The sequence below is a fragment of the Bemisia tabaci genome, chromosome 2 (genome assembly GCF_918797505.1).
Source record: "Bemisia tabaci chromosome 2, PGI_BMITA_v3".
NCBI lineage: Eukaryota > Metazoa > Arthropoda > Insecta > Hemiptera > Aleyrodidae > Bemisia > Bemisia tabaci.
This window is the reverse complement of record NC_092794.1, coordinates 42633085-42658755: the sequence shown is the minus strand read 5'-3', so window position 1 is coordinate 42658755 and position 25671 is coordinate 42633085. Positions and strand designations below refer to the sequence as shown.

The 25671-nt window shown below is 38.4% G+C and overlaps 2 protein-coding genes across 5 annotated transcripts; one reads left to right on the top strand and one right to left on the bottom strand.

The window, feature by feature from the left end:
• Positions 1-523: 523 nt before the first annotated feature.
• On the bottom strand, positions 524-11681 carry LOC109040064 (pre-mRNA-splicing factor 38B). Of its 3 annotated transcripts, none has more exons than XM_019055848.2 (9): positions 11461-11677; positions 9979-10128; positions 9021-9145; positions 8405-8556; positions 8043-8103; positions 7131-7250; positions 6667-6824; positions 3180-3578; positions 524-1791 (listed from the first exon to the last, which is right to left on the bottom strand). In XM_019055848.2, the coding sequence occupies exons 1-8, from the start codon at positions 11492-11494 to the stop codon at positions 3191-3193; spliced, it is 1188 nt and encodes a 395-aa protein (XP_018911393.2). In that variant the 5' UTR covers positions 11495-11677; the 3' UTR covers positions 524-1791; positions 3180-3190. The 3 variants fall into 3 exon arrangements, 2 of the variants coding, with proteins under 2 accessions (XP_018911393.2, XP_018911394.2); XM_019055849.2 differs by having other exon boundaries at positions 9979-10125; positions 11461-11676; XR_002009788.2 differs by lacking the exon at positions 524-1791 and adding an exon at positions 4084-4237 and having other exon boundaries at positions 3281-3578; positions 11461-11681.
• Positions 11682-12932: 1251 nt separating this feature from the next.
• On the top strand, positions 12933-25448 carry LOC109040108 (uncharacterized). Of its 2 annotated transcripts, none has more exons than XM_072297340.1 (4): positions 12933-13018; positions 17529-17835; positions 21302-21697; positions 22824-25448. In XM_072297340.1, the coding sequence occupies exons 2-4, from the start codon at positions 17575-17577 to the stop codon at positions 23424-23426; spliced, it is 1260 nt and encodes a 419-aa protein (XP_072153441.1). In that variant the 5' UTR covers positions 12933-13018; positions 17529-17574; the 3' UTR covers positions 23427-25448. The 2 variants fall into 2 exon arrangements, with proteins under 2 accessions (XP_072153441.1, XP_018911459.2); XM_019055914.2 differs by lacking the exon at positions 12933-13018 and adding an exon at positions 13025-13166.
• The last annotated feature ends 223 nt before the right edge of the window (positions 25449-25671 follow it).

The window sequence follows — 25671 nt, the reverse complement described above, 5'->3', positions numbered from 1 at the left end:
TGAAAAATGAATGCAAATATTCATACTAATGTGTGGATGAGTAAAATAAATAAGATCCATCCTAGCATCACGTTTTTTGACCCGATATTAATGGAGAGCTGCCCTTTCTAAAACACCGTTAATAACGTCATCCACCACAGTAGGGCATATCATGGTTTCTCCTACCTTGATTTCATACCATGCAAGTAAGTCAAGCAGCCACTGCAAATATTTGGATCACTAAATAATGAATCCAAGGTTAAGGAAACCATTGTATGTACTACTGCAGTACATGATGCCAAACGCCATGTTTTTTGAAAGGCTATCTTTGTTAATATTGGACATAGAAACTAGGCTTTTTATCAGATCTTACTTTTTCTTGCTAATCTATGAGCATAAAACATTAAAACGCGATTCTGTGACTAGTGCAACTAACTCGTCTAGCAAATCACACGAGATAAAATTGACAATACAGCGGGGCTGTGGTGCAGGATGTTGGGTGCATTTCTACAAAACACTTTTCAAAATGGAAAAATAAAAAGTATTTCTTGAAATTCAGGCGAATCTTTTAATGGCAGAAAAAAAACAAATGAAATAGAGTTGGCAAATTCATTTTTCGATTGAAATCAAAGTTTCAAAATTATACATAGAACCTAGGAAATATTTTGAGATACAGAAATATCTCACTTCACTAAATTAAATACAACCAGAATATACTGCACATCTTCAATTTTAAATAATGCAAATTTACCAGACAACAAAACAAAATGTAGGATCTTTAAAGAATAGTTCTAACTGTAATGCAATGAATCGTATGCTGAATAATATCCGAGAACAGATGGAGAAATAATCTATTTTGGGTAATGTTCTACTGAAAATCATAGATGATGAAACTTTCGCACAAGTCTCAGAACTGTGATGAACATGATTGCAACACCGTTTTTGATCAGCTTTTCAAAAAACAATCACACCTGTGGTCAAGCCGAAAATTCACCTGATAGCAGTCAGACAATATTTAAAATTGAAGTTTGAGTAGGGACTTGAGATTAAAATGAGTATCACTACAGTACTGTCCAACAAAGACTTTTTTCTGTAAAATTTCGAACAGGTTGAGCTGATAATTGAGGCGCTGGGTACAAGATAAGACTTCTTAGTTGCAATGTTTCAGAGTCTCTGCTGACATTTTCTCCATCATAAGGAAAGCAAATGCACATATTTCCTTGAATCTTTCACTAAGTATACTTCATAATGTTATGTTGTTTTGAATGAAAAATTTCATGATAATCACCAATTAGTTGCTTTTTTAAATTACGAATTAGCATCAGGAGATTCTTAAACGGTGCAACCAAGTGCCTTTCCTTCATCCAGTGCTTCAATTATGCAAATCTTGATCAATTCAAAACCTAGATTGAATTCATATTATAGATAATACTACATGCCTGTACTGATCACTAAATGCAAGAATTTTCAAGTTGTCACGCATTAATTTGACTAACATACATGCCAGGAATGGCTGGTCACCAACAACCCAATGCTGACTGTTGAGTTGGTGCACGTATGCACTCCGCTAAAATGTATAGGTGACGACAACTTTTTTGTGCTTTTTATTTTTTGGAGCAAAATACTGCATTAATAGTTTAGTGCTTACAAAATTTACATTTAAACACCTGAGAACTTAGAAAAAAAAGAAAAACATAGAAAAATTAAAGTATTTACAAATGCTGAACGTTGAATCGATGACAGGAGTTCACCGCATTAACTCATCTGCAATGCCAAGCTCACCTTGAGGTCGCGGGGTGCCCATGTCAAACCCTGAAAAAAATAGGAGGTAATAGAGACCCTGACATAGCTGGAATGGACAAAATGTGCGATTACAAAGGCTGAGGTTACAGATAGAAATTACCGTAAGTGGCAATGGTCCTGAGAATCTGAGGTTTCCACTTGAATAATATAATTAGCTTCAAAAAAAAGTTTTTTTTGTCTACTGACAAATAGAACTTAAAATGTGAATTTTGGTAACTCTCATGTCAGTAAAATGTCACATAAAATATATCTTAGTAAAATTTGTATTTAATGAAATGTCCTTGTACCAGAGAGTGTCTAACATATCTTGTGTGGCCAATTAGCATCCAAGGATGAGTTAACTGGTCCGTGCATTCCGCAACAAATGCACATTAGTGAGTTCACACTCGTAGTTCAAAGGTGATTGTTTTGGTCTTCTTTGCCGACTTCCTGATCAATAACACCACAGAAATTGTACTAGAGGTCCAAGTATTACCAACCTAACAGATTTTTCATGGCTGTCTTGTAAAACAGATAGATTATCATGTAAAAAATTAATTTACCTGATCGCGTTTTTTTTGTGATTTTGTACTTATCTTAATTTATACAATTTTAAAAAATTAAATGAGAGTTTTTAACGGCCATTTTAGTTCTTCTCTGACAGAGTGCATTTTGTTTACAAAATATCTCACTTTTCAGCATCATATAAGAAGTCTTACAACTATTCAGAAGTATCCAAAGTTACTGATTATAGCAAAATAAATTCCTATTTTTAGGTGCTGCTAGCAAAATAAATGATAGCATGTGAATGGGTAAACTGTAAAATCTATCAAAACATTAGAAAAATATATTTCTTGAATCTCTCAACCGATTGTGGATTCCTTTTGGCTGCATTTGCAAACATGAAAAGAGAGTGTCACTATCTAAAAATAGTATCGATTCCTCCATGAGGTTTCTTTCTTGAGGTCAATGAATAATGAGACATTTCGATGAAATAATGCACCTCAAAACTCGGTTGAAAATTTCAAAGTCTGTGATAATTAAGTCAAAAGTAGGAAAGAAAAAAAAGTTAAGAAAATGAAGTGTAATATTTATAGTATATCATTTCAAACCTGCAACTTGAAAGGGGAAACAAAAGAGTGCAAATAATAATGAAATTCTTCTTTACTCCTTCAAAGCTCGATGGATGAAAATAAAATCAATATTCCGATCGACTTTTAAATTTTTAAGCGTTTTTTTCCTTCGATACATTATTTTCTCGTAATTTTCTTCAATTTCTGTTCATTTCATTTTATTTTCCATCTTTCAGAAGCTTTTTCTCGACTAACTTTGATAGAAAAAATATCTAGAATCTCCGTTATGTCTCTCAGCATGAATGACATAGCAAAATCAGAATATAAATTGTACAAAAAACTTACCTGCCAGGAGCTCATCGGTAGAACCTATCATCATGACCACTCTTAACATATCTATCTCTATCATCACGTCTATAATCACTTCGATCTCTTCTGTAGCTATCTTTTTCTCTACTACGCCTGTGCCTGTCATAATTTTCTTCTCTATAGATTCGCTTCCTATCTACATCTCGATCTCTGCTATGCCTCCTCTTTTCTCCATCGTATTTTCTTCGTCTATCGAGATCATCTTCTTTGTATTTTCGTCTATCGTCATGCCCGGGGCTCCAATCCCGTCGTTCTTTGTGCGATGACCGTTTGTGTTCTCTGTCACGGCTCGATCTCCGACTATCTCGTTCACGACTGTGATAACTGCGCTCACGGTGACTTGACTCCCCATACTTTTCCTTACTTGCAGAATCTCTACAAAAAAAGATGAACAAATAAAGAATTAATAATTTCCTCTAATATCAGAAATGAGTCTATATATTTCAGTTTTAAAACACCTAAGAGCCATAAATTAGTATGGGTTCTCAGAATGACACATTAAACCGACATTGCAATTGATGGGACAGATATAGTAAAAGCTGCGCAAGAGAAACTGCAATGTAAGACAAAACTTCTGTTGTTTGCGTAAGAAAAATAAATGGACAGCAACACAAAATTCAGGAGTTGTCCTTTGAAATTGATTGCTACAACTGCTCTTTTTGCTACTTGGATTCAGTAAAAAAAAAAAAACATATCAGAGATATCTTCAGGGATCACATCAACTCAATCATCCCCTCCCTTTCTTAAGAGACACAGACATTTTGAAACCTACGGAATGAATTGCTAATCAAGATTCATAACTTCGATTCAAAGACAAATGATAATATAAATGGAGTTGATTCTGAGATGGATCTTTGATGTAATTGTCGCCGCAACTTGCCATTTTTCGCCTTTCATCTCTGGGAAGTTGACACCCCTTCTAAAGTCTGCAGAGAAACTGCTATTTACAGGCTTTCAGAGTTGCCGCCAAGGCGGAAGTCATCAAAGTGCCTCTGAAAATTGCTTTCATGTCGTCTACATTTGACATTTCTTATCTGGAATAATAAAGCAAGCATTTATAAATCACAAAGTACTTCACAGAAAAGAGAGGAATATAAGAGAGGGGCATAATTAACCCACACATGCTGAAATATACCTATCATTAATATTACGGTTTTGAAAAAAAAACCAAGATTCAAAATGAGAAGGGAAGTCGTTAAAAATGATTAAAGAGAGAAATGCGGAAGATTCGCAACTACAAAAGAATCTACCTGGAATATTGGAGTTCCTACTCTCTGAACCTCTCCCTCTTTAACCTCCAGTTATGCAGCCTGATTGTTGAAACACTAACTGACTTTGCCTGCAAGATAAAACAAGACATAGCCTTATCTGCGCTGTGTAATGTATCGAATTTTGATTCTTGTCATGCCAATATAAATTTCAACAATCAGGCTGATGACCCTCCAGTTGCCAAGGGATCTCTTTGAAATACAAGGAAAAGTAATGAAGTGCAGTTGTAATATTTTAGAGAGTTCATGGACAAATTTGAAAACTTAACATTCATACCCATGCTTGCGATGCTTCAATAGCAGAGTAACAACGTATAGAGAGAGAGAGAATGTACAAGATTTCACTTGCAAATGTTTTATTAAAAAAAAAAAAAAAAAAAAAACACCTATCACTGAGGGAGCTTAAGCTAAGCTGAGGGGAGGGGGGAGGTTTGTAAGAATTTAAAGAGTAAGAACAATCGTACACATGGAGGATCAGATTTTTTGATATTCTTAGTTTGGAAGAGGAATACTTTATTTCAAGAGGGACTACTAGACTAGAAAACAATTTTATATTAAATTTAACAGCTGAGCATACTTTCACAATCTTGAAGGCACTTAAAACGGAAGGAAGAGTTATGATAAGTATACAATTCCACATTGTATGATAAAACCAACAGCAGACATGAAATCGTTGGCAGTGGCTATTTCCACAGGATGAGAAAAGTTATTTGTGGGGGTGAAAGCGATCTTAAAATTACCAGTTCTGTACAACTCATGTTTATGGGAAATGAAATGGGAACTGTTACTACAATTACTGTCTTTTAAATTTCAGTGAATCGGTAAGCTCTAGCAAAAATATTCTGAAGCTAAGGTTCTTACTGAACACTGTTCAGAGATAGGAGCTACACTGTCTTTGTTGCCTATCTCCATAAAGCCTGTATCATTCTAGTCTGAAAATTTTTACACACCCAAGAGGAACTTTCCGAAAATCTTTTTGCACAGATTTCCTAATTATGAAACAGGTATGCAGGCATGTTTGTTCTGTTAAACAACCAGTCTGTATTTATTGCTCTAGTGGTCTGAATAAGTGTCAACTTATCAAGCTTTGTCACAATTCCTGCCAAGTCAATCATAGTGGCTGTTTTTTTTAGTGTCTGTCACAATTTTAAAACAGTTATGGCGACCCATCCATTTGCAGAGTGCTTCTATCGCACAGTAATAGGATACGAATGCTACCTGCGGGTCCCACATAAAACCAATCATATTGTGCATATCTGTGTAAACAACCAGTCTGTATTTATATGGCGCTAGTGGACTGAATAAGTGTCAACTTTCCTCGAAGCTTAGTCAGACTTGCTGCCGAGTCAAGCCAGCGGCTGTTTTTTTTAGTGTCTGTCAGTCACAATTTTTAACAAACCGTCTCCCGGCCCCCCCCCCCCCCTGCAGAGAGCTTCTCTCGCCCCGTCCGCGGCTCCCCCGCTCCCCGCCGGCCCCCCCCCCCCCCCCCCCCTATCGCGCCCCCCTATGAATACCATCTGAGAAGTCAGCCAACTGCCACAAAAATTTGCGAAAATGGAATTCCCTGAAATTTCCCTGATTCCCTGACACATTTAGGCAAAATTCCCTGAAAATTGAGGATATGCCAAATGGTGAAAAAACATAATTTGAAAGAGTTTTCGAGCAAAATTGTTATTTGAATCATCAAATTCGTTCTAGAGAGCAAATAAAGGTGGCTTAAAAATTTTTCCCTCATGCTTTTGCCATTTACCCTGACATTTCCAGGTTATCCCTGACTTTTTCAAATTCCCTGTCGTGTCCTGGTTTTCCCAATATTCCCTGACAAAGGCACCCTGGGCAGCAATGGCACAAACGATTACACTCATGTACATTGGCAGAAAAGTTGTTAACTGTAGATAATATTTAAGTAATGGACTACAATTGTAAAGAGGTTGAAATAAGAGAGACACAGGAAAAAAAAAACAGCAACTGAAGATGATCAACATGCTTGGGTTAATACTTGGACTTTGCTTGAAATAAAAAAAAAAAAAAAAAAAAAAAAACCTTGGATCAGTTTCATTTTGTACTTAGCAATTCTTTCGTAGCATTGAATGAACTTTTGATTGTTTTCTTAAAGAGAGAGGATGAAAATTGAGTTTTAAATTAAGTTTGTAGTAAGTGGGATAAAAGTATTGACTGATGGTGGTTTGACCTACCCTCTGCCTCTAGAATACCGTTCTGCTTCCCCGTAGTGAGCCTCTTTGTCTGGAATGTGCCTGGCATTGACTGGTTCTTCAGGTATGGGTCGAGGCACAGCTGTTATGCCAAGTTTTCCATTTGGAAATCTCTCATTCATTTTCCTCTCTATCTTTTGCTGCAATTAAAATGGTAGGTGAATTAAAAGTGATAGGAAATTATAGCCTCTTTTGGAGGAAGGATTAGTTGCTCAATGAATAATTACATATTTCAATAGCCTCATTGTAATTTTTTTCTAATGCATGAATGCTGACAATTCTAGGCTTCCTCATTTTACAAAAATTCCATTTTCTTACACTTGTCAGAGTTATGACTTAAATTTTCGCACTTAAACTCCTTTTGCTTTTAACTTCTTACATTTGATTTTGCTGGAAACATGCGATTTTGAAATGCTGATTTTTAAAAACAAAATAAACTCTATTACCTGAATTGGAACAGGAATCCGAGGGAATAGAGTGGAAAACCATTCTAATTTACACAAAAAGCTGCGAAGAATGTTTCCTATATTCATTGTGAGTCCACCTCCGGCTTTCACATCCATTTCCTGTGGAATTACATACAATAGAAAAGAATGAACTTACTGAGGTAGTCATAGAGATATCTTCTACCTGAAAAATGATGGTGATGCTGACATTTAATTTGACAAACTTTACAGGCTGGCAAAAACATAAACTGATCACATACATTCACCTGAAAAATTAATGACATTATTAATGTTAGTAACTCCATACGATTATTTGTGAATTCTTTCCTTAGAAGGAAAAAAAAATCTCCTCACATAAAATGATCTCTAGCGCTTGTCACGCGATTGCGATGAGATTTTTCCAGATCAGCGAAAATAATCAAATCTGTCCAAACACCAAGTTTCCATGTCAAATATTGACAGAGATATTCTCCTTCAAAAACATGGCGTGTGGAGTCATTCACTAGGGAGATGAACGCTATGGTTTCTTTCACCTTGGTTAAGTCATATTTTGAGTCAAATAACCAGTGGAGAAGTGTGTATCGCTAACAAATGAGTCCAAGGTAGAAGAAACCATGTTACATGTTGTTGCATTGGAATATGGCAAACATCGTTTTCTTTGAGGGGTCACAGCTCCGTTAATAGTGGAAATTGGGCGTTGGGGCAGATCTTGTTATTTTTTGCTAATCTAAAAGCTTAAACCATCAAAACGCAATTCTGCCTTGCACACCTGCATGGCTAACAGGTCATGTCATCTCACTAAGAGCACTTTATTTTTTTTCTTTAAACAAATGTTTGTTAGTGAGCCTGTCCGTCAAGTGTGTTCAAGGTAGATTTAAAATGTGAATCTTAGTAAATAAAGGGAGTGATTACCTCTGGGTCTTCTAAATACTCGTCATACCAATCCCAAAGATCAGCAGGAGGCTGTGTGTATCTAAAACAAAACAGAGAAAAGAAAAATTTAATGAAATTCCAAGCAAGTTCATGTATCAGTACATGAATATTACTAACTATATTACTTTATGTATACATTATTCTACATCTCCTCCTCTATTGCTAATGCTTAATATATATATATATATATTATTCTACCTCTCCTCCTCTATTGCTAATGATTAATATACATCTTCTCTTCTTCTCTTCCTCTAATGGTGGCCGTTCTTCGATATTCACTGCTTAAACAGATATGGCATTGTACAGTGAAAAAAGAATAATGAAAAAGAATCCATTCTTACCTGATGTACATAAAGCCTAAAGCTCGAATGTAAGGAGAGTCGGGGTGTGTTATTAATCCATTCACTTGCTTCCTTGTAAGTTTCAAAGTGAAAAGTTTGTACAAGAGACAGTAAGCTGTTGAAACAATACCTCCTGCTCCTACACCACGGACCTGCAAATGAGAGAGAGATAATTAAAAACTTTTTTCTATTAACCATTTTTGGGTGGTTGTTAATTGAACCGCTTTAGGGAGAAATTGCGTTATTTTAGCTTGGTAAAACCCCCTCTTTTGAAAATTTGATTATATCAAGGTGTTGGCTCAATATTAAGGTCATTTTCAGCTTCAAGGGCAAAAATAAGTGAGCGCAACCACCTTCAACACCTGAGAAAAATTTTAATGCACATTTGTACATTTTCATAACAAGTATGCATCTATGAGGAATAAAATGATTTTATGATTTCTTGTAAACATATGAGCACAAATTTTACTTCAATGCAAAGCTCTGTTTGCAAAGTAAAATTTACACAAATCATCTCTCTTATTTTAATAATTACTGAAGTTTCATCAAAAATACTCAGAAATCTGGTGAAATTCACAAATATGTTATTAATTATGGAAAATAAAAAAATACATACTCCTCCGCACATCCCTGTTTGGCCTGCAGTTTTGCGACTCCCCTTTTCCCAGGGTTCTAAATGCGCAACTTTATAATAAATTTCATCAATGACTTCATGGTAGGTTTTGAGCTCATACAAATTAACTAGGGGGAAAAAATTAAAAAATATATACATATTAGTGCACATGTAAATTGATGATCCACATAAAATCTTGTCAAATATTTAATGATGGAAAACGCAAAGGAAGGAAGAACCATATAAATTAAGACTTACTTTATTCAATGGCTGCTTTACTTTAATTTTACTTCAAGATGAACTAAGGTGTAACTACTCCATTCTCTTAATAAGACAAAAGAGGCCATCTGTCATAAACAGTGATTGCAGATTATATGGGACAACAATGAAAGAGACAGTTTTAGCGTCAACCAGTAAGAATAACTGGAGCTACTAGGTTGTTTCGTTTAAATTGTGATAGCATCTTGATTTTCAGTATCTTTTTTGTTTTGAGCATTTGGCAATTTCATTAATGTGCAGGCCATTTTTTGAATCAGGCACTTTATCTCCTTTCACAAAGAGCATTTAACAAGTTTGCACCATATTAATTCTCGGAGGATGCCGACTAATGACAAGCAGGCGTAACAAATTTTCCCATGGAATAGGCAATTGCCAAATCCCCATTTGTAATAAGTCCCCTTAACTTAATCGTGATTTGACAACTTAACCATCTACAAAATAGAGGTCAATGATCACTTATCATTCGGTTACCACCATGCTGACTTGCTTGAGTTTCCATGAAAGCAAGCTGATACGCTTTGCTGTTTCATGATCAATACCAAAGCCACTTAAAATTTCCCTACTTCTTTAAAGTAAAATGGGAAGACAGACATAAAAAATAAATTTGCTTGCCAGATACTTGCCTTTTCAGCGAGCCTACAGATTGTTAAGTAGTTTGGAAAATAATAAATTTAAAACGCACCTTTGAAATAATGAGATGACTGAATATTAGTCAAAATCAATGGATTTAAATTCATTGTTCGTTCATTGCCCCAAAGAGGTAGGACATTATTTTTCTTGTAGCCGGCAGAGCATCCATGGTTTTCTTCTTCATCTTCATCATGCCCACCTGTTGACAAAACATGGATGATATAAATGAGAATGAATAATGAGAGGTAGAAAAATAAGCAACAACAAATTAAAATTTTTTCAAAAACCGATTATGCTTTGCATATGCTAATGCAAAAACCGAGCAAGATCGGTTTTTGAAAAATTTTAAAATGTATAGAAAAAAAAAACAAGAGATAAAGCACAGAATAACTACTAGAGTGAAGACAACTTTAAATACGCAGAGCTTGCGTATCATATATTGAGACAAATGTCAATCTCTGATTAGCTCTGAATTAGCACCACTCAACAGGCTAATGCGTGTAGTAAGATGGCACCACAGATGAATGGTGACATAAACAATATTTTGACGTTCGTCTCGACACATGGCGAGCGAGCTCTACCAATGCTATAGGATACTTGATGGTCGGAACAAACAAAATATTAATAAGTAATTGAAGCAGAGGCTTTCAAATGTAGGTATACAATAAATTGGACTACGGAATGTCATTCTGTTCACTCTTAAAACTTTCGCCTGAAATGCTTCATTCTGCAGCTAGTTACATTCTTCACCCGATAAACACGAAATTTTAACAATCAGGCTGAAGGTGAGAATTCAGCTCAGACATGTTACTTCCTTCGCTGCTACTACGGCTTTTCTTGTATCGCGGAACAGGGTGGATTGTAGTGGAACGCACTGGATCGGAATCCTGAGCGATACAGGCCGAACCAAAGTGCTCCGAGTAATAAAAAAATCCAAACTTGGAATATGGTTTGATTTGTTACTGTTTTGATTTGTTGGGGACGGCAAGTTCCTTGCATTAGGTTAGGATCACATTGGATCGCAAGCTCGCCCCACCTCGGAGGATCGATCCAGCGTTCCACCCTGATCCACTTGGAGCGCTTGGATCACGGGTGAAGAATGGAATAAAAAAATACTGATGTTCATCGCGATCCACATGAAAAAAAAGCCCTGTAGTAACCAGCTAGGTTTAGCTCTGGAAAATTTTGTAGGTTAGTGCTAGGCCGTAATGTAGGTGAAAGTAAAATATGAGTGGCAAGTCTTATTTATTCCTCATCAGCCTTAAGAGCTACAAAAACTTCCTAGCTAGCTAAGTCACCGACCAAATTGATGAGCAAAGGCGGTTCACATGATGAGAACTCGACAACATTCCATAAAGCCCCCCCAGCAAAGGGCTGAGAAATGGATGCAAGAGCTAGATACATAGCCCGGCCATTATTTCAAGGGAATGACGATATTGTAGAAATGCATGGTTTTTATGGTGGCTGGAGAGCTTGACATTTAAATAAAGATAAGGCCTACGAAAGCTACGACTTGAAAATATCGGCGGCTTACCCTCATTCTGGTGATGCTCTGAGTTCTTCATCATGGAGAACTGAGGAAAACTAACAGTGATCGAGAAAAGGAAATTGAGGCAGAAGCAAATTTAAAACGGTTTGAAGCACGATAAACACTTAATCTGAGCCAGCTCGGCTGAGGAGGCTCAGAAATTAGAAAACTGGAGAAACTGGGATAAGGAAACGTAAAACGTAAATAAACGAAACAAGAATCTCAAGGTTGAGAGAAAGAAGAGGGAGAAGGCATGGCGCCATCTTGGTAACGTCGTAGTAGACAGAGTTACGTCACTAACAGAATATTTTTGTTATAACGCTTTGACCGTTAGTACTTCGTACTTCGTAGCAAGGCGGGCCAAAGCCGAAAGTTGAGTTCTTCTTATCCTCTCATAGTTATCCTCTTATCGCATAGAGAAAAAAAAGGAGGTGTTTGCATTTCGGGCATCTTGGAATTTTTCATAGAGTATCTATAGCTTTGATGACGTCATTGGGTACAGCGACGTTTTTATCCTGTCGATTTTCTTGGAAATGGTGTAATTTAAGGGAAAAAGTCATTCTATAAAAAGTGCTTGAAATTAAATAAAGAGTTGATTTAAGTAAAAAAATCGGACATTATGGTCCGTTTTTACAGCGTCAACATAACCCTCAACGAGCGTCTTGTTTACATTGATGACGTAGGTGGGTACAAATCCTCAAGATGCAAACTATGGAACGCCGTTAGTGTCAAAACCCTTTTCTTGCGCGCGCGGAATTTTTTCTGGCGCGCGGAATTTTTTTTCGGCGCGCGGAAAGAAAAAAACCCGTTTTCGATGAAAATCTCTGAATTTCCGGATTCCGCGCCGGTTTTCGATATATTTGCGCCGTTTGTGTCAAAACTATTTTTGTCGGCGCGCCGCTTCAAATCTGTTCCGCGCGCGGAATTTTCGATATATCGATTCCTGCTCGCCGTTTGTGTCAAAACTATTTTTTCCGGCGCGGCGCTCCAAATCTGTTCCGCGCGCAGAATTTTCGGTACATCGATTCCTGCTCGCCGATCGTGTCAAAACTGTTTTTTTACGGCGCTGCACCAGAAAATAATTCGAAAAAGTGGCGCGCGGAATTATTTTCTGGTGCAGCGCCGGAAAAAACAGTTTTGACACGATCGGCGAGCAGGAATCGATATATCGAGAATTCTGCGCGCGGAACAGATTTGGAGCGCCGCGCCGGAAAAAATAGTTTTGACACAAACGGCGAGCAGGAATCGATATATCGAAAATTCCGCGCGCGGAACAGATTTGAAGCGGCGCGCCGACAAAAATAGTTTTGACACAAACGGCGCAAATATATCGAAAACCGGCGCGGAATCCGGAAATTCAGAGATTTTCATCGAAAACGGGTTTTTTCTTTCCGCGCGCCACAAAAAAATTCCGCGCGCGCAAGAAAAGAGTTTTGACACTAACGGCGTTCCATAGCAAACACCTCCTTTTTTTTCTCTATGCTCTTATCGAAAGCAAAGCATCGAAAGTTCGACGGCATTGCAGTGTGTACTAGTGTTTTTGTTGTACCATATTCTAGTTGAGGTGAGGAAAATCCCAATTTACGGCCTTGCGCACATTACTCAATTTTCTAGACCGTACTTCTACAGTTACCATATTCTTATCTCAGTGTTTATTTCATTCCCTCTAAAAAGCACTCCATCATCACTTCCTCAGAACTTTTGGAGGTTAGGTAAGTCATGTTGAAAGTGTGACTTGAAATATTAAGTAGAAATAGAAAAAATAGTAATTTTTATGGATACAATTTTTTTTTAAAAGATCTTGTAATGCTGCAGTCCACTTCAGTCTGTATGCACAGGGGCGCCATTTCAGGGTAGGTACCGGTCAAAAAAGTGACGAGGGTTTTTTTTTGCTCAGCTTCTCACCTCAGCAACAGCGGGCAAGCGGTTTTCCCCGGCTTGACCTGAAAGCGCAGGACGAGGCAAATGCCAGGCATGCCCCCCCCCCCCCCTCAAATGGCGTCCTTGTGTATGCAAAACTGAACCGTAAGTACTTTCGTTCCTCAAATATTCTACGCATTATTCATTCATGTGCATATTCGTTGAAAAAAGTGAGACATCGGACTATCAGGTCGACATAAATCCGTGCTCAGAAATTCCCATCATTTTTTTTTTTTTTTTTTTTTTTTTTTGGGGAGTTTTGTGGCTTCTATTCCTTTGTTCAAATTTTTTAGGAATCTAAGTACAGCCATCTATAGACAAATGAGGTTATTACGAGCTGAGTAAGATTTGAAAGAGTAGGAATGTAATATTGGACATTTTTAGGATTTCTAGGGAGTTAGGTGGGGAGATAGTAGAAGTAAGTGACCCCTACACCAGCTTCACGCTAAGAGGCTCGATATAGCGACTAATAAGAAGATGATTGACTGAGCCATAGAAAACATACCAAGTGAACAAATTCCCATCTTCTGAATCGGCTTTTCATTCTCCATGTCATAACTTGCTGGTCCCTGATCGTTGGAAGAAAATAACCTTGATTCAAATCTTTATCCATTCAAGGATCACCATTGACTTTCCATATTGTACACCCATTTTTTATGCCGTAGAATTGAAGAGCGCTATCACCTAAAATTCATAATTGCAGCTACACTGCACACTTTCTCTGCGTAGATACTCAGAATTTCTCTGCATAGTCTTGGAAAATCATCATATCCAATCAATCTTGAGCATTTTGGAAAGCTGAAGACCTCAAAATCATATGGTACTTATGAAGGTTTTTGTGCTGGCCATACAAGTTTTTTCATAGATCGTTTTCAAAGTCCTGCGTCTTTGACTTGATTCTTTTGTTGGCATGGGTAGATGCATAGACAGTCCCAGTTCCTTGTGCTTGTGAGCTCTCGGAAGGTTTTGAGTATGTATACTTATATATGTGGTGATGCACATTTGCACAAATGGAAGATCTAGGAGAAAATCCCTGCCAGTAGGGGGGTTAAGGGACCATTGACTTCTCTGGAAAATTTTGGAATTTCAGCCCCTCAAGAATGCTATTTCAGCATATCTTGAACACAATACAAAATATTACGAATAAAACTACTACTAAGTCATTCTTATAACACCTCTGTGCGCTCTGTGACATCCAACCGCCACTAATAGCGATCCTGCCATAGCTCCTCCGGCAGATCGCATCTCCTCATTTCCTGCCTTATTCCCTCAATCCACGATTCAGCAACGAATAAAACACTTATTGCAATTTCGTTATCGGCTTTTCATTTGGGCTCGCGTGGGTGGGACGAAACCCGCAAGAACTGTCCCAGAAATTGTGTGGATCCCAAAACAGTGATGAATGTAGGGTTGTGAAAAGATCCTTTCGACCAAATATTTCAAGAGTTCCGAGATTTTTTCCTACCTTAATGGACGTGCGGTTTTATCTTCTTGAGATTCATTATATTTATATTGCATGCTTCACCCCATCCAACTTTTCTACCCCGAGTTAAAGTCTATGAGTCAGCTGGAAAGAGTTCACGTTCTCCTTAATTTTGTGGTTATGCAATCTTAACTTCCTGGAAGTCGAAATAGTTGTAGGTATCACGCGTCTCGCTCCATCTAACTTTTCTACCCATGCGTCTAAGTCACAGAGGCAGCCGAAAAGAGTTCACGTTCTCCTTCATTTCGTGGATGTGCAATTTTACCTGTTTAAAAGTCGACATAGTCGTATCACGCGTTTCGTTTCATCTAACTTCTCTTCTTTGGCGTTAGAGCCTCTGAGTCAGCCGAAAAGAGTTCACGACTTCATGTTCTTCTTCATTTCCTGGGTGTTCAATTTTACTTTTTTGGAAGTCGAAATAGTTGTACCACGCGTTTCGCTCAACCGGCGTTTTTACTATGCGTTAAAGTCTCCGAGTCACCGGAAAAGAGGCCAAGCTCCTTTTCATTGTTGCAATGTGTGACATTTTTGTTGCTTCATAATTGTGGCCGGATTTTTGGAAAGGGACCTCATCTTCGGAGGAAAATTTCCGAACTTATGAACTTCGCGCGAAAAATGATCGCGGGAAGCGCCTGCAAAACTGTAGGGATACTTCAAGCACTACGTCTCTTCCCTCGGATCGCGCTAACAACAAGTGCCGAAATGCTGGTAGCGCGCGTACACAGCTTCGGAAGGTGCATGTTGCGCATTTTTATCAAAACGTAATAAATTTTATATAATCTATTATTTACGGTCGTAGCCCACGCAGTTTTCCCACCGCCTACGCTTAGTTCGCGAACGACCGATTGGTCCTTGGTTCGTGACCATTCTGCACTCGTGGGTATGAATTGATGTGCTGGTCAGCTCTGTATGGCCACAATGTTTGCGCAAACTCAACAAAATAGGTAGTGAGGATTCCCTCCAGCCAGTATACGTACATTGTAAGTCGCTTCAAGTTTGTAAGAAAATGTTGCTAAAACATGAGCTACCGTGAGCTGTGAACAAACGTGGAAATCTCAGAATAAATTATTTAAAAAATAAGTAACGAAAAGCCGAGTCGACACGGCGCGCGCAGCGTACAGATACTATCAGGAAGATCCTTTGCATTCTAGCAGAGCTGATTAACTTGTAAATTAATCCTTGCCCCGTCCAATCTGATCATCTTCAAAGTTCCCTATATTACACTTACGATTTACATATCGACGGAAAATCTGTAAAAACGCGCATCCCGTTCGCGTTGACTTTAATTTTTCTTATCTATTTCAATATTTTCTTGAATTTAATTTAATTTAATTTAATTTTTTGCTTGTTTTTGGTTCATCAACAATGTGGTCCCGAATTTTCTCAAAAAGAAAAAAAATCACGGAAGTTTTCGAAACGTCACTTCAAGTAGTTAAAAATAAGCAGAATCTTTTCCTTCTCGTGATGGTACCTAATTCGACCCTATGACTTTGTAGATCGCGTCAAGAATTTTTGCAGTGCCTCCTTCGATATAACGTATTTACACGATGAAACTGCCAAACCACGCGTTTTGCAGGGTTTTCGTAACAGTTTACTTTTTTGAAGGGTGACTGATCATTGGTATCGCGCAAAATCCTGTAACATTTCTCTTTGTCCTTTCCAATGTAAGTAAGCTCTGAAAATTTCGTGCATAAAATTGTAGATTACTCTCTACGGACAAATTAAAAATCATAGTCAAAAGAAAATGAGGAAACATCTTAAATGAGTGCCGTGGTTTTGTACTTAGTCCCGTCGATGTGTAACTCTTTTCCAAAATTATTTTTAGCGCTATCATCACGCAATGACGCAAAACTTATCTCTCAAATCGACTGAATTTAGGAGTGAATAACGGCTTATAATACTAGTTAATTATGAAAATTTTGCTTTAAAATTAGTGGAATAATAACGCTTTTGACGTTTAAATAAAGTATTAAGAAGTTAGTCGATGTCAATTTTGTAAAACGTACGTATCTCAGGAAACACAGTGACTCCTCTGTCCATTCACGATTATGTTGCGTTCAAGAGTTCTCGGTAAGTTTTACCAATTTTAAAGGGATCTACGGCACTTAAAAACCATTCGATCCTCGGTTGATTATTTAATAATTTTTGAATAATAGTTAGAAAAAAAATCATCTGTCAGTCGAATCTGATCCTGATGAGTCAGGTTTTAATCGTTAGATGCCCAAGAATTATTTTATACGCAAAGTCCCAAGTCGGGTCATATTGACCAGCTTACGTTGATTTTGATAGTTTGTGAAGTATTTTCTATGTTTTCTCCCCTCTCAATATCACCGTCGATTTGGACCTATCATTATTTTTGAGCAATATATTAACTTTTCTCAATTTTTAAAAAAGAAGAGACATATCTCAACGCGCGTTGATGATGTCCCCGAGATACAACTATTCGTGCTCGATGGATGACCATGTTGCATCCGAAAAATTGAAGGCGCAATGGCGCGAGGCGTAAACTCGCAATGCTCCGCTCTATGCTGCCAATGAGGTGCCGTTAAAATGTCGGTTATGTTTTTTTTTTCTGTGTAGGCAACTGCCTTGAATACTTATCCGGTAAACCCGGGCATGTCCTCAATTTCCTTACAACTAAATTTAGGTTCTCCATTTTCTATCGTTGCAGATAACTGACTCAAAGGAATGCGCAGATAAATCTTCGGGGGCTCAAGATGAGTTTGTATGAGTTCGTTCACACGAAAATCGTTCCTCCCTTGTTCCTGGTCGTTTTTACCTTGGCCAGTCAGCTCCTCACCCTTACCGGGAGGGACGAACCTCTGACCCTCGCTTCGGTCGCGAAACACAGCCTTGGCAACGCGCAAGCATGGACCATTTTATTCATGTACGTCCTCTGGGTTCTGTTGTCTTTGAAGATACCTTCCAGCACGGTCACCGGGCCAGCCTTGCCTTCGGGCTTTGAACCTCAATTCAAGGTGAGTCATCTCCTTATATCTCTAACTAGATTTTCACAAGAAAGAAAACAACAAAATAACATGTATAGAAAATGTACATAATATGCTTGAAATGTAGCGGCTCTAAAACAAGGACAGTGCCTTCAAGTTTTCTCGCAGGCAAAACCGCGTTGCTCCTGAGTTCAAATAGTTGTATCACTTGGAAATAATCCTGACGGATTATGGCGCAATTTGTCGCTTTATCATTGCTGATTATCAGCTACTGCGAGCTTTATCATACTCGCACTATACAATTTTTGTCTTTTCCTTCAAATGGGGTTTTTATTGTCTTTAATCGCTTGTTAGAAAAGTCTCCTCCTCCTCCTCCTCCCCCTCTAACTTTTTACCTAATTAAGGTAGAGATTTGAAGCTTGGTCAAAGGAAGCTACAATTTGACCCCCCCCCCCCCCAAAAAAAATTTTCAGGGGATCCCCTTGGGGGGAGGGGGGAAGAATGGACCTCAACTTTTCATTTTCAAATGGGGAGACCCCTCTTGACATATTTCGTTCGAAAGATCATTAAAAAAGTAAACTTTCCACGCAAACCCAACGTCAACATCTCAAACCGTTTCAAAATGGCGGCCGGTTAAAGTTCAAAATGGCCAATTTTTTTTTTTTTTTTTTTTTTTTTTTTTTTTTTTTTTTTTTTTAAATCTAATTTCAAGTTTGTTAATCTCATGCTAAAATACCCCCAGATTCCAAGTTTCAGGCAAATCCACAAGCAAATAACCGAGATGTCAAATTTCGGCCGTGTTGAACTTTAAGCGGCTGCCATTTTGAAAATATCGGTAAAAAAAAGAAAAAAAAAAAAAATTATCCAACGCCAAATTCGTTTTTCTCACGTCAAAATACCTACCCATTGATACCAATCTTCGCGCAAATCCATCGATAAACAACCGGTGTCAATTTTCGGCCATCTTGAACCTTAACCGGCCGTCATTTTGAAACGGTTTGGGATATAGACTTCGGGTTTGCGAGAATAATTGTCTTTTTTTATGTTCTCAAACGAGGTACCTCAAGAGTGGTCCTCCCATTTGAAAATAAAAAGTTGGGGTCCGTTATCGTCCAAGGGGGACCCCCCTGAAAATTTTAGGAGGAGGGGGTCAAAAAGCAGCTTCCTTTGACCTGGAAACGTCCTCCAATTTCAAATCTCTTACTCGATTAGGTAAAAAGTTAGAGGGGGGGGGGGGGCTTTTCTAACACCCTGTATTGAATTATTATCTGCGAATATATGAAATGTTCAGAAAATGTAGAGGACCCCTTCGAATACAAAAACGTATAAAAGTTTATGCGAAGTCTACTCAATTTTTCTTTAAAATATAGTTTCGTTCTCAAGATTACACCCAGGATCTGATCTCCGAACCTGTTTCGTAAATAGCTTTTACATCAAATGATGAGGAAATATACATCGTGGTGCTTCAATTCATATTTAATGGAGTGGCTCCTTGAGACATGTTTGAGCGAGTTACACTAGTCCGTCCAATACGGAGTTTTTTCTCTAAGAACTCAAGATAATATTATTTACCTTCATGACAGTGTGTCAATCTCATTTCGTTGAGAATCCACTCATCTAGTATTTTCTTCAAAAGGCACATTTAAGTGAATTCCTTTACTGGGAACCGCACGGGATACCGTTTATTATCTCCATGTTGCGAAGGAAGATAAACTAACAGTGGCGGCGTGGTGGTACTTACATCAAGAGGGCTGTGGTCTGCGATTTTAGACATTGATAGACGAAGAGAAAATGAAGCGATCCTATTGGTTGAAATAGCCTCATCCTCATCCCTCAAATATCGATGTGACTGATGTCGATCTGCACTTGGAAATGAGTCCCGAGCGTCGCCAGGCAAAGTGCCTTCATGGTCATAGAAGGGCAAACTCGGTCACAATAGCTGTATCCATGGTCGGATTTATAATTACATTCGGTCATGGATACAAATCCGATTTATACATAAGCAGTCCAGGTTGCGGCCTGGGGTAGCAAGTATGCAAGAAATGAAGGAAGAGAAAAACGAAAATAGAGCGCTGCAGCTAACATCGTGCCGACGTGACGACTCAGTCCAGAAGAACCAGGTGTAAGATGATGACCATTAAAGACTGCAAAATAACTGATAGATAGGTCTGAAAGTCTGCATAAAATAATGTGTTGGGTACGTAATTCTCGAACGGCATGACACCCCCCCCCTCCCCCCGGGCAACAATTCGTGGGTGCGGCAAAATTTTGTCGAACTAGGGACGGAAATTACGTGAATCCGGCAAAGCACCGGAGTTCGAATAGATGCGCGCTTGATTTCCGCATTCAAAAATGCGATCATGAAATCGTCACCTTCCAGGCAAAGTATCACAAGCGCCATGCGACGTTTAAAAATTTCCGCCGCCATTTTATTTTTTTACAGAGAAATTGTTCAACGAAGCTGTCCGAAAATTTCACTGAATTTTCTTTGTGCTGCCGATAAAATTTAGTGAAATTTCCAAACAGATTCAACCAACAATTTCTCAGTAAAAAAATAAAATGGCGGCGGAAATTTTTAAACGTCGCATGGCGCTTGTGATACTTTGCCTGGAAGGTGACGAAATCAACATTCATAAGCGTCAATAATTTGAGACTGGCGAAAAAAGCTGATCATTTCCTTCATTTTCGCGTGATACCACATCACATACCCACGCCGGAGAGTTCGAATAGGTGCACGCCTGATTTCCGAAATTAACGATGCGAGCGTAAAACGCACATTCATAAGCGTCAGTAACCATTGACTGCATTGGTTTTGGGGGCAGAAGAAAACTTTCAAATGAGGGGGGTTTGCTTGCGTCTACAAACGATACCTAGCCTGGGGGTATAGAATACCCCATGCCCCCCCCCCCCCCATAGCAATTAAAGATCTAATAATAATCATGCCCCTAGAATTTTTGAAGATCCCATGAAGATTGATTTTTCTTCTCTGTCAGCAGAATATTCTGTATAAATTTCAAGCCATAAAGATGACTTGTCTCTCCTCAAAGAATGAAGTAGGAGCCGAGATTTTGAAACATCGCAATGGAGATACGTGGTTTCGCAGTGTTCGGCCATCTTCTTATACTTGGATTGCATTTTGCAAAAAGGAACCACTAGCATTGCAATGTTGCTAAGATTGTGCAACTTCTTTTGTCTTGGAGGAAAAACCCGATTATCCATTCATAGTTTCTATTTTACTCGCTAAAAACTGTAAATTTAAGACACAAATTACCATCTAAATTTCATAGTTTTTCACGATTTCCGCAATTTTATTGCAAAAGATGAAGTTGCACAATCTTAGCATCATTGCAATGCTAGTGGTTCCTTTTTGCAAAATGCAATCCACTTATCAAAATCCCTCAGATTTCTTGGAAGGGGCCAGGCTCCCCCAGGCTCACCACTATTTCCACGTTTCGAATCGGACCAATTTTTGATGTTTCGTCTTTTGTTTGGACAGGCGAACGGGATCCTGTTCTTCTGGTCGACGCTGGCCCTGTTCGGCGGGGTGTTCCTGTCGCGGCCGGACTGGGCGCTGGCCATCCACGGTCTGATCCCGGAGCTGTTCGGGGCGATCAACATCACGGCGTTCCTGCTCTGCCTCTGGCTCCTCGTCAAGGGGAAGCTCTTCCCGGAGGAGGCGCCTGAGGATGGGGCCGACACCGCCGGGAGCCTCCTCTTCGACTTCTACCGCGGCGTCGAGCTCCACCCGACCTTCCTCGGGGTCAGCGTCAAGCAGCTTGTCATCTGCCGCTTCGGGGTCATGGGCTGGATGCTCCTCTCGCTCGTCTACTTCGTTGCCGCCATCCAGCTTCGCGGTTTCAGCTACCCCTTCTTCGTCTCCGCCCTTGTTCAGGTAATCTTCTTCTCTCATCTCTCACTACCCGAGACCAAGAGGGAACCTCCCTTTGCCTCCGCGCGACAGGTGGAAACATCTTCTTTCGGGGATCTGACAGTTCCGTTTGGACATTGTTAAGAGACGGGGCTGCCGGCGGTTCGGAAAATCGGGGAAAGTCAGGATTATTTGCGACGATCGGGAAACCAGATCGAGGACGGCTGGGACGACCAGGGAATTTCTGACACATTTACTAATATCTTTATGTTGTAGCATACTGCAAAATTTTTTTAACCATTTATCGGCACTGTGAACACTTTTTTTCTTTACAAATAAATTTTTTTTCAAAAACCAATTATACTTAGATGACTTACTTTTTTATTGTTCTTCACGCAGGGCACCAGGGTTGCCGGCGGTCTGAAAGATTGGGAAAGTCAGGGGATTAGCGGTGACCGGGAAAAGACAGAGCAAGTCAAGGAATTTGTGGGAAAAGTCAGAAAATTTCTGTCACATCTACTAATCACTAAAACATATCACTGACTTTTCAACCGGTTACCCTTTCTGGTCATTTTTAAGGCTCTCTATCTAACCAGCTAGAGTCCACGCCAACTAAGTTTACACACTTTTAAACTGCGACAGCAGATCGTCCAACATCACCTCTACATGTGAAGTACCTAAATGCAAGAAGCAAGATGACGAATCTTCTGTTGCAGTCTAAAAGTGCGTAAACTTATTTTTGGCGTAGACTCTACTGATTGGCTTCCTTTATGATTTGATCTCTAAACATTTCGTCCGAAGTTCATAAATTATCGAAAGTCAGCGTTTAATAGGAAAAAAAGTGGACATTTTATTTGAAGGTCAGGAGAAGTCAAGGAATTGGAAGATGAAGAAATTATGGCAACCCCAAATACGAGTGCATGTGAGAAAAAAGTTGATTTTTTTATCTTTTGAAGCACATACACATAGGGTGTTCTAAAAGTCCCCCCTACCAACTTTAGAACCGTTTGAGATAGAAAAAAAAACGAAACTTGGGGGATGTTTCTATCTCAATAGGGACCATCCTGCAGTGAGGGGGGGCATATATTTTTCGGACAGCAAAATATGAAATATACCGTGGCTTATTTTGAACATTTTTTCATGTTTTCAGTTGGTGTACACGCTGAAATTTTCCCTCTACGAAAGTGCAGGATACTTTGATTCTATTGACATAGCTTTTGACCGAGCTGGCTACTACTTGATATGGGGATCCATGGTCTGGATGCCTGGTTTCTACGGACTTCACGCCTACAACTTCGTATCAAATCCACCAATAACTTCACCTTTTCTCTCCTTGTTTTACCTCATACTAGGGATCGGAGCAATTGTTCTGGAATACAGGATCGATTACGAGAAGTATCTTGTTCGCAGCTCCACAAGTCCAACCATCATGATGTACGGAAAGCCAGCTGAAGTTATACATGCCGAATACACAGACCAAAATGGAAAGAAGCGAACTTCAAGACTGGTGGCCTCAGGATTCTGGGGTCTAGCAAGGCATTTAAATTATGTTTTTGAAGTGATCATTTACGTCAGCATCACAGCTCCCGGTTTTAGTTCTGGACTGATTCCTTTTCTACTTCCAAGTTTCATGATTATTCTGTTACTGCACAGGCTCTACCGTGATGAGCAGAAGTGCAAAAAGAAGTACGGCAAGTATTGGGAATTATATTGCAGCAAGGTTCCCTACAGGCTGATCCCATGGATTTATTGACACTGGTTTGTGTTGAAACTTGGACCCTTTGTGAGCGGGATATGACCAACAGTGTGGATTAGAATATTTTTGTGCAGGTATCTTGGTTTATTTAGGATGTCTATTTTCTGACTGTGTCAAGATTGTGTCTAGATATCGATGACCAAAGTGCGAAACCATGTATCTCTGTTTGCGACGTTGCAGACTTCATGTCATATTTAATTTTTTTTTTTTTTTTTTTTTTTTTGGAAAACTAGTCAATGTGATTTCTTAAAAATTTCCTCGATTTTTCTTCTATGTTAGCAGAATATTCTGTAAAAAAATGTAAATCTCTGTAAATATCTAACTATAAAATTGGTTCGTTTCTCTTCAAAAAAATAAAATAGGAGCAGACATTTTGAAACACCGCAATGAAGATATGTGGCTTTGCACTCAAGCCATCGATATTTACTGTCCCTTCATAATTGTAGGATAGAAGGACAATGAGATTAAAGATGGAGAAACTGTTCTTGCCAAGATAATTGTTTTTCGTGTTGGTCGGATACCCATTAAAATCTAAAGGAACTCGGAAGCGGCCATTCAATTCTGTCTGCAAAATCCCTCTGTTCAGCAGTTCTAACTATAATTCTAAGTTGATTTTGAGCTTTTTGGCATTCATGTTCCTTTCTTTGTAGACGGTCACATTTCGAGAAAGAAGTAAACCAACCAATAGCTTCTCATTTCTGAGTATATCTGTAAGGACCTGAAGACCTGTAATGCAGGGTTGGAAGAAACAGAATTAACATAATCTAAGTCCTTAAAGCATTTATGAGTTGAATATATGAGTGAAAACTTCATACAGTTAATTCCAGCCTACATCAAAGTAGATCAGCTGAATCTGTTCAAATCTTTTTTGGGATACCTTTCCTGAGGGATTTAAGCTCTAGCCGCTTCACTGTCAAATATGTATCTACCAGTTGCAGGAGACATACTCCTAATGTTCTTACATTTCTTAACTCTTCCGTGTTATAGGTTTTAATGATATGATATCAAAAGTTTTACCAAAATATTTGGTTTTGGCTGTGATCATTAATTTTGTCATTTATTTTTTAATATTGTTGTATATTTTAAATATCGGTGAACCCTTGCCTTTTTGTTTGTTTTTAAACTAGAAAACCTGTAATTGTAATACCATGGATCAATCCAAGGCTTCATGCATGTTATCTAATATTGAAATAGCACTTTGTAAGTTTGCAGGGAAACTTTCTATGTAATATTTAGCTCTCCAAGATAACTTTTTCCAAGTCTAATAGCTTCATCACATTATTACCTAATTGTGGCAATTAGACGAATTAGTAATAAAATAAAATGTGTGTCCAATTTTTATTTTTTTTTTACTTTTGTTTTTTTAATGTACATTCATGATTTTCTTTCCAATAACTTATTTTGTGTCCATTAAGTTGTCACCCAATGGGAGATTCCCTTTGATAGCACATTTTCTTCTAGAAAGAACTGCTCCATCATATGAGAGGGTGTTTAGATGGTTTCAGAGCTTTTTGTATGAAGCGTTCATGAACCAAATGTTAAAAAAAAAAAAAAAAAAAAAAAAAAAAAAACCGTCAGTGGCCCGCAGCCTCTTGCACATCATTAAAGTCAGTACTTATGTACATAAGTAACTTGCAGGTTGTGGTTTATTTATCTTACTGATGTAAGTACCTTACATTTAAGTTGTTAAATTGCCTTTTAAGAAATCTTGCAAACTTTAAAGGGAATGTCTTGATCGGTACTTGGGTTTCTGGAATATTTTTTTGACTTTCATATCAATGTATGTTTCTTTAATTCTTTCTTTTGTTAAGTTTTGTAATAAATAACCCCTGGAGTTTTCTGCCTATGCCAGCATTGTGCCTATGTCTTGACCCAGGAAGGTACCACGAAAACCTATGCTGAGTGTTTTGCCTTAAGATGTAAATTTTGTACCATAATCTGTACCTCTTTTATATTTTCACATCATCACTAATTCGATCTCACAAATTTACATTCATAAATTTATTTTTCCAAATCGAATTGCTATATTTTCACTATTTCTCCTTTACCATAATGAATATGGGAGGTACTGATAACCTAGTTAGAGATTTTTTTAGGAATTTCTAACTAAGTACCTCAAGTCTTGAAGTTCTGCTTTACTCTTACTTTGATCGCATTTTGCAGTAAGGAACCACTATCTCTAGCCCTTCCATAAAAGCACCTTTCTGCATAGGTAAGCCAATGGCATTTATGTTCTTTCTAA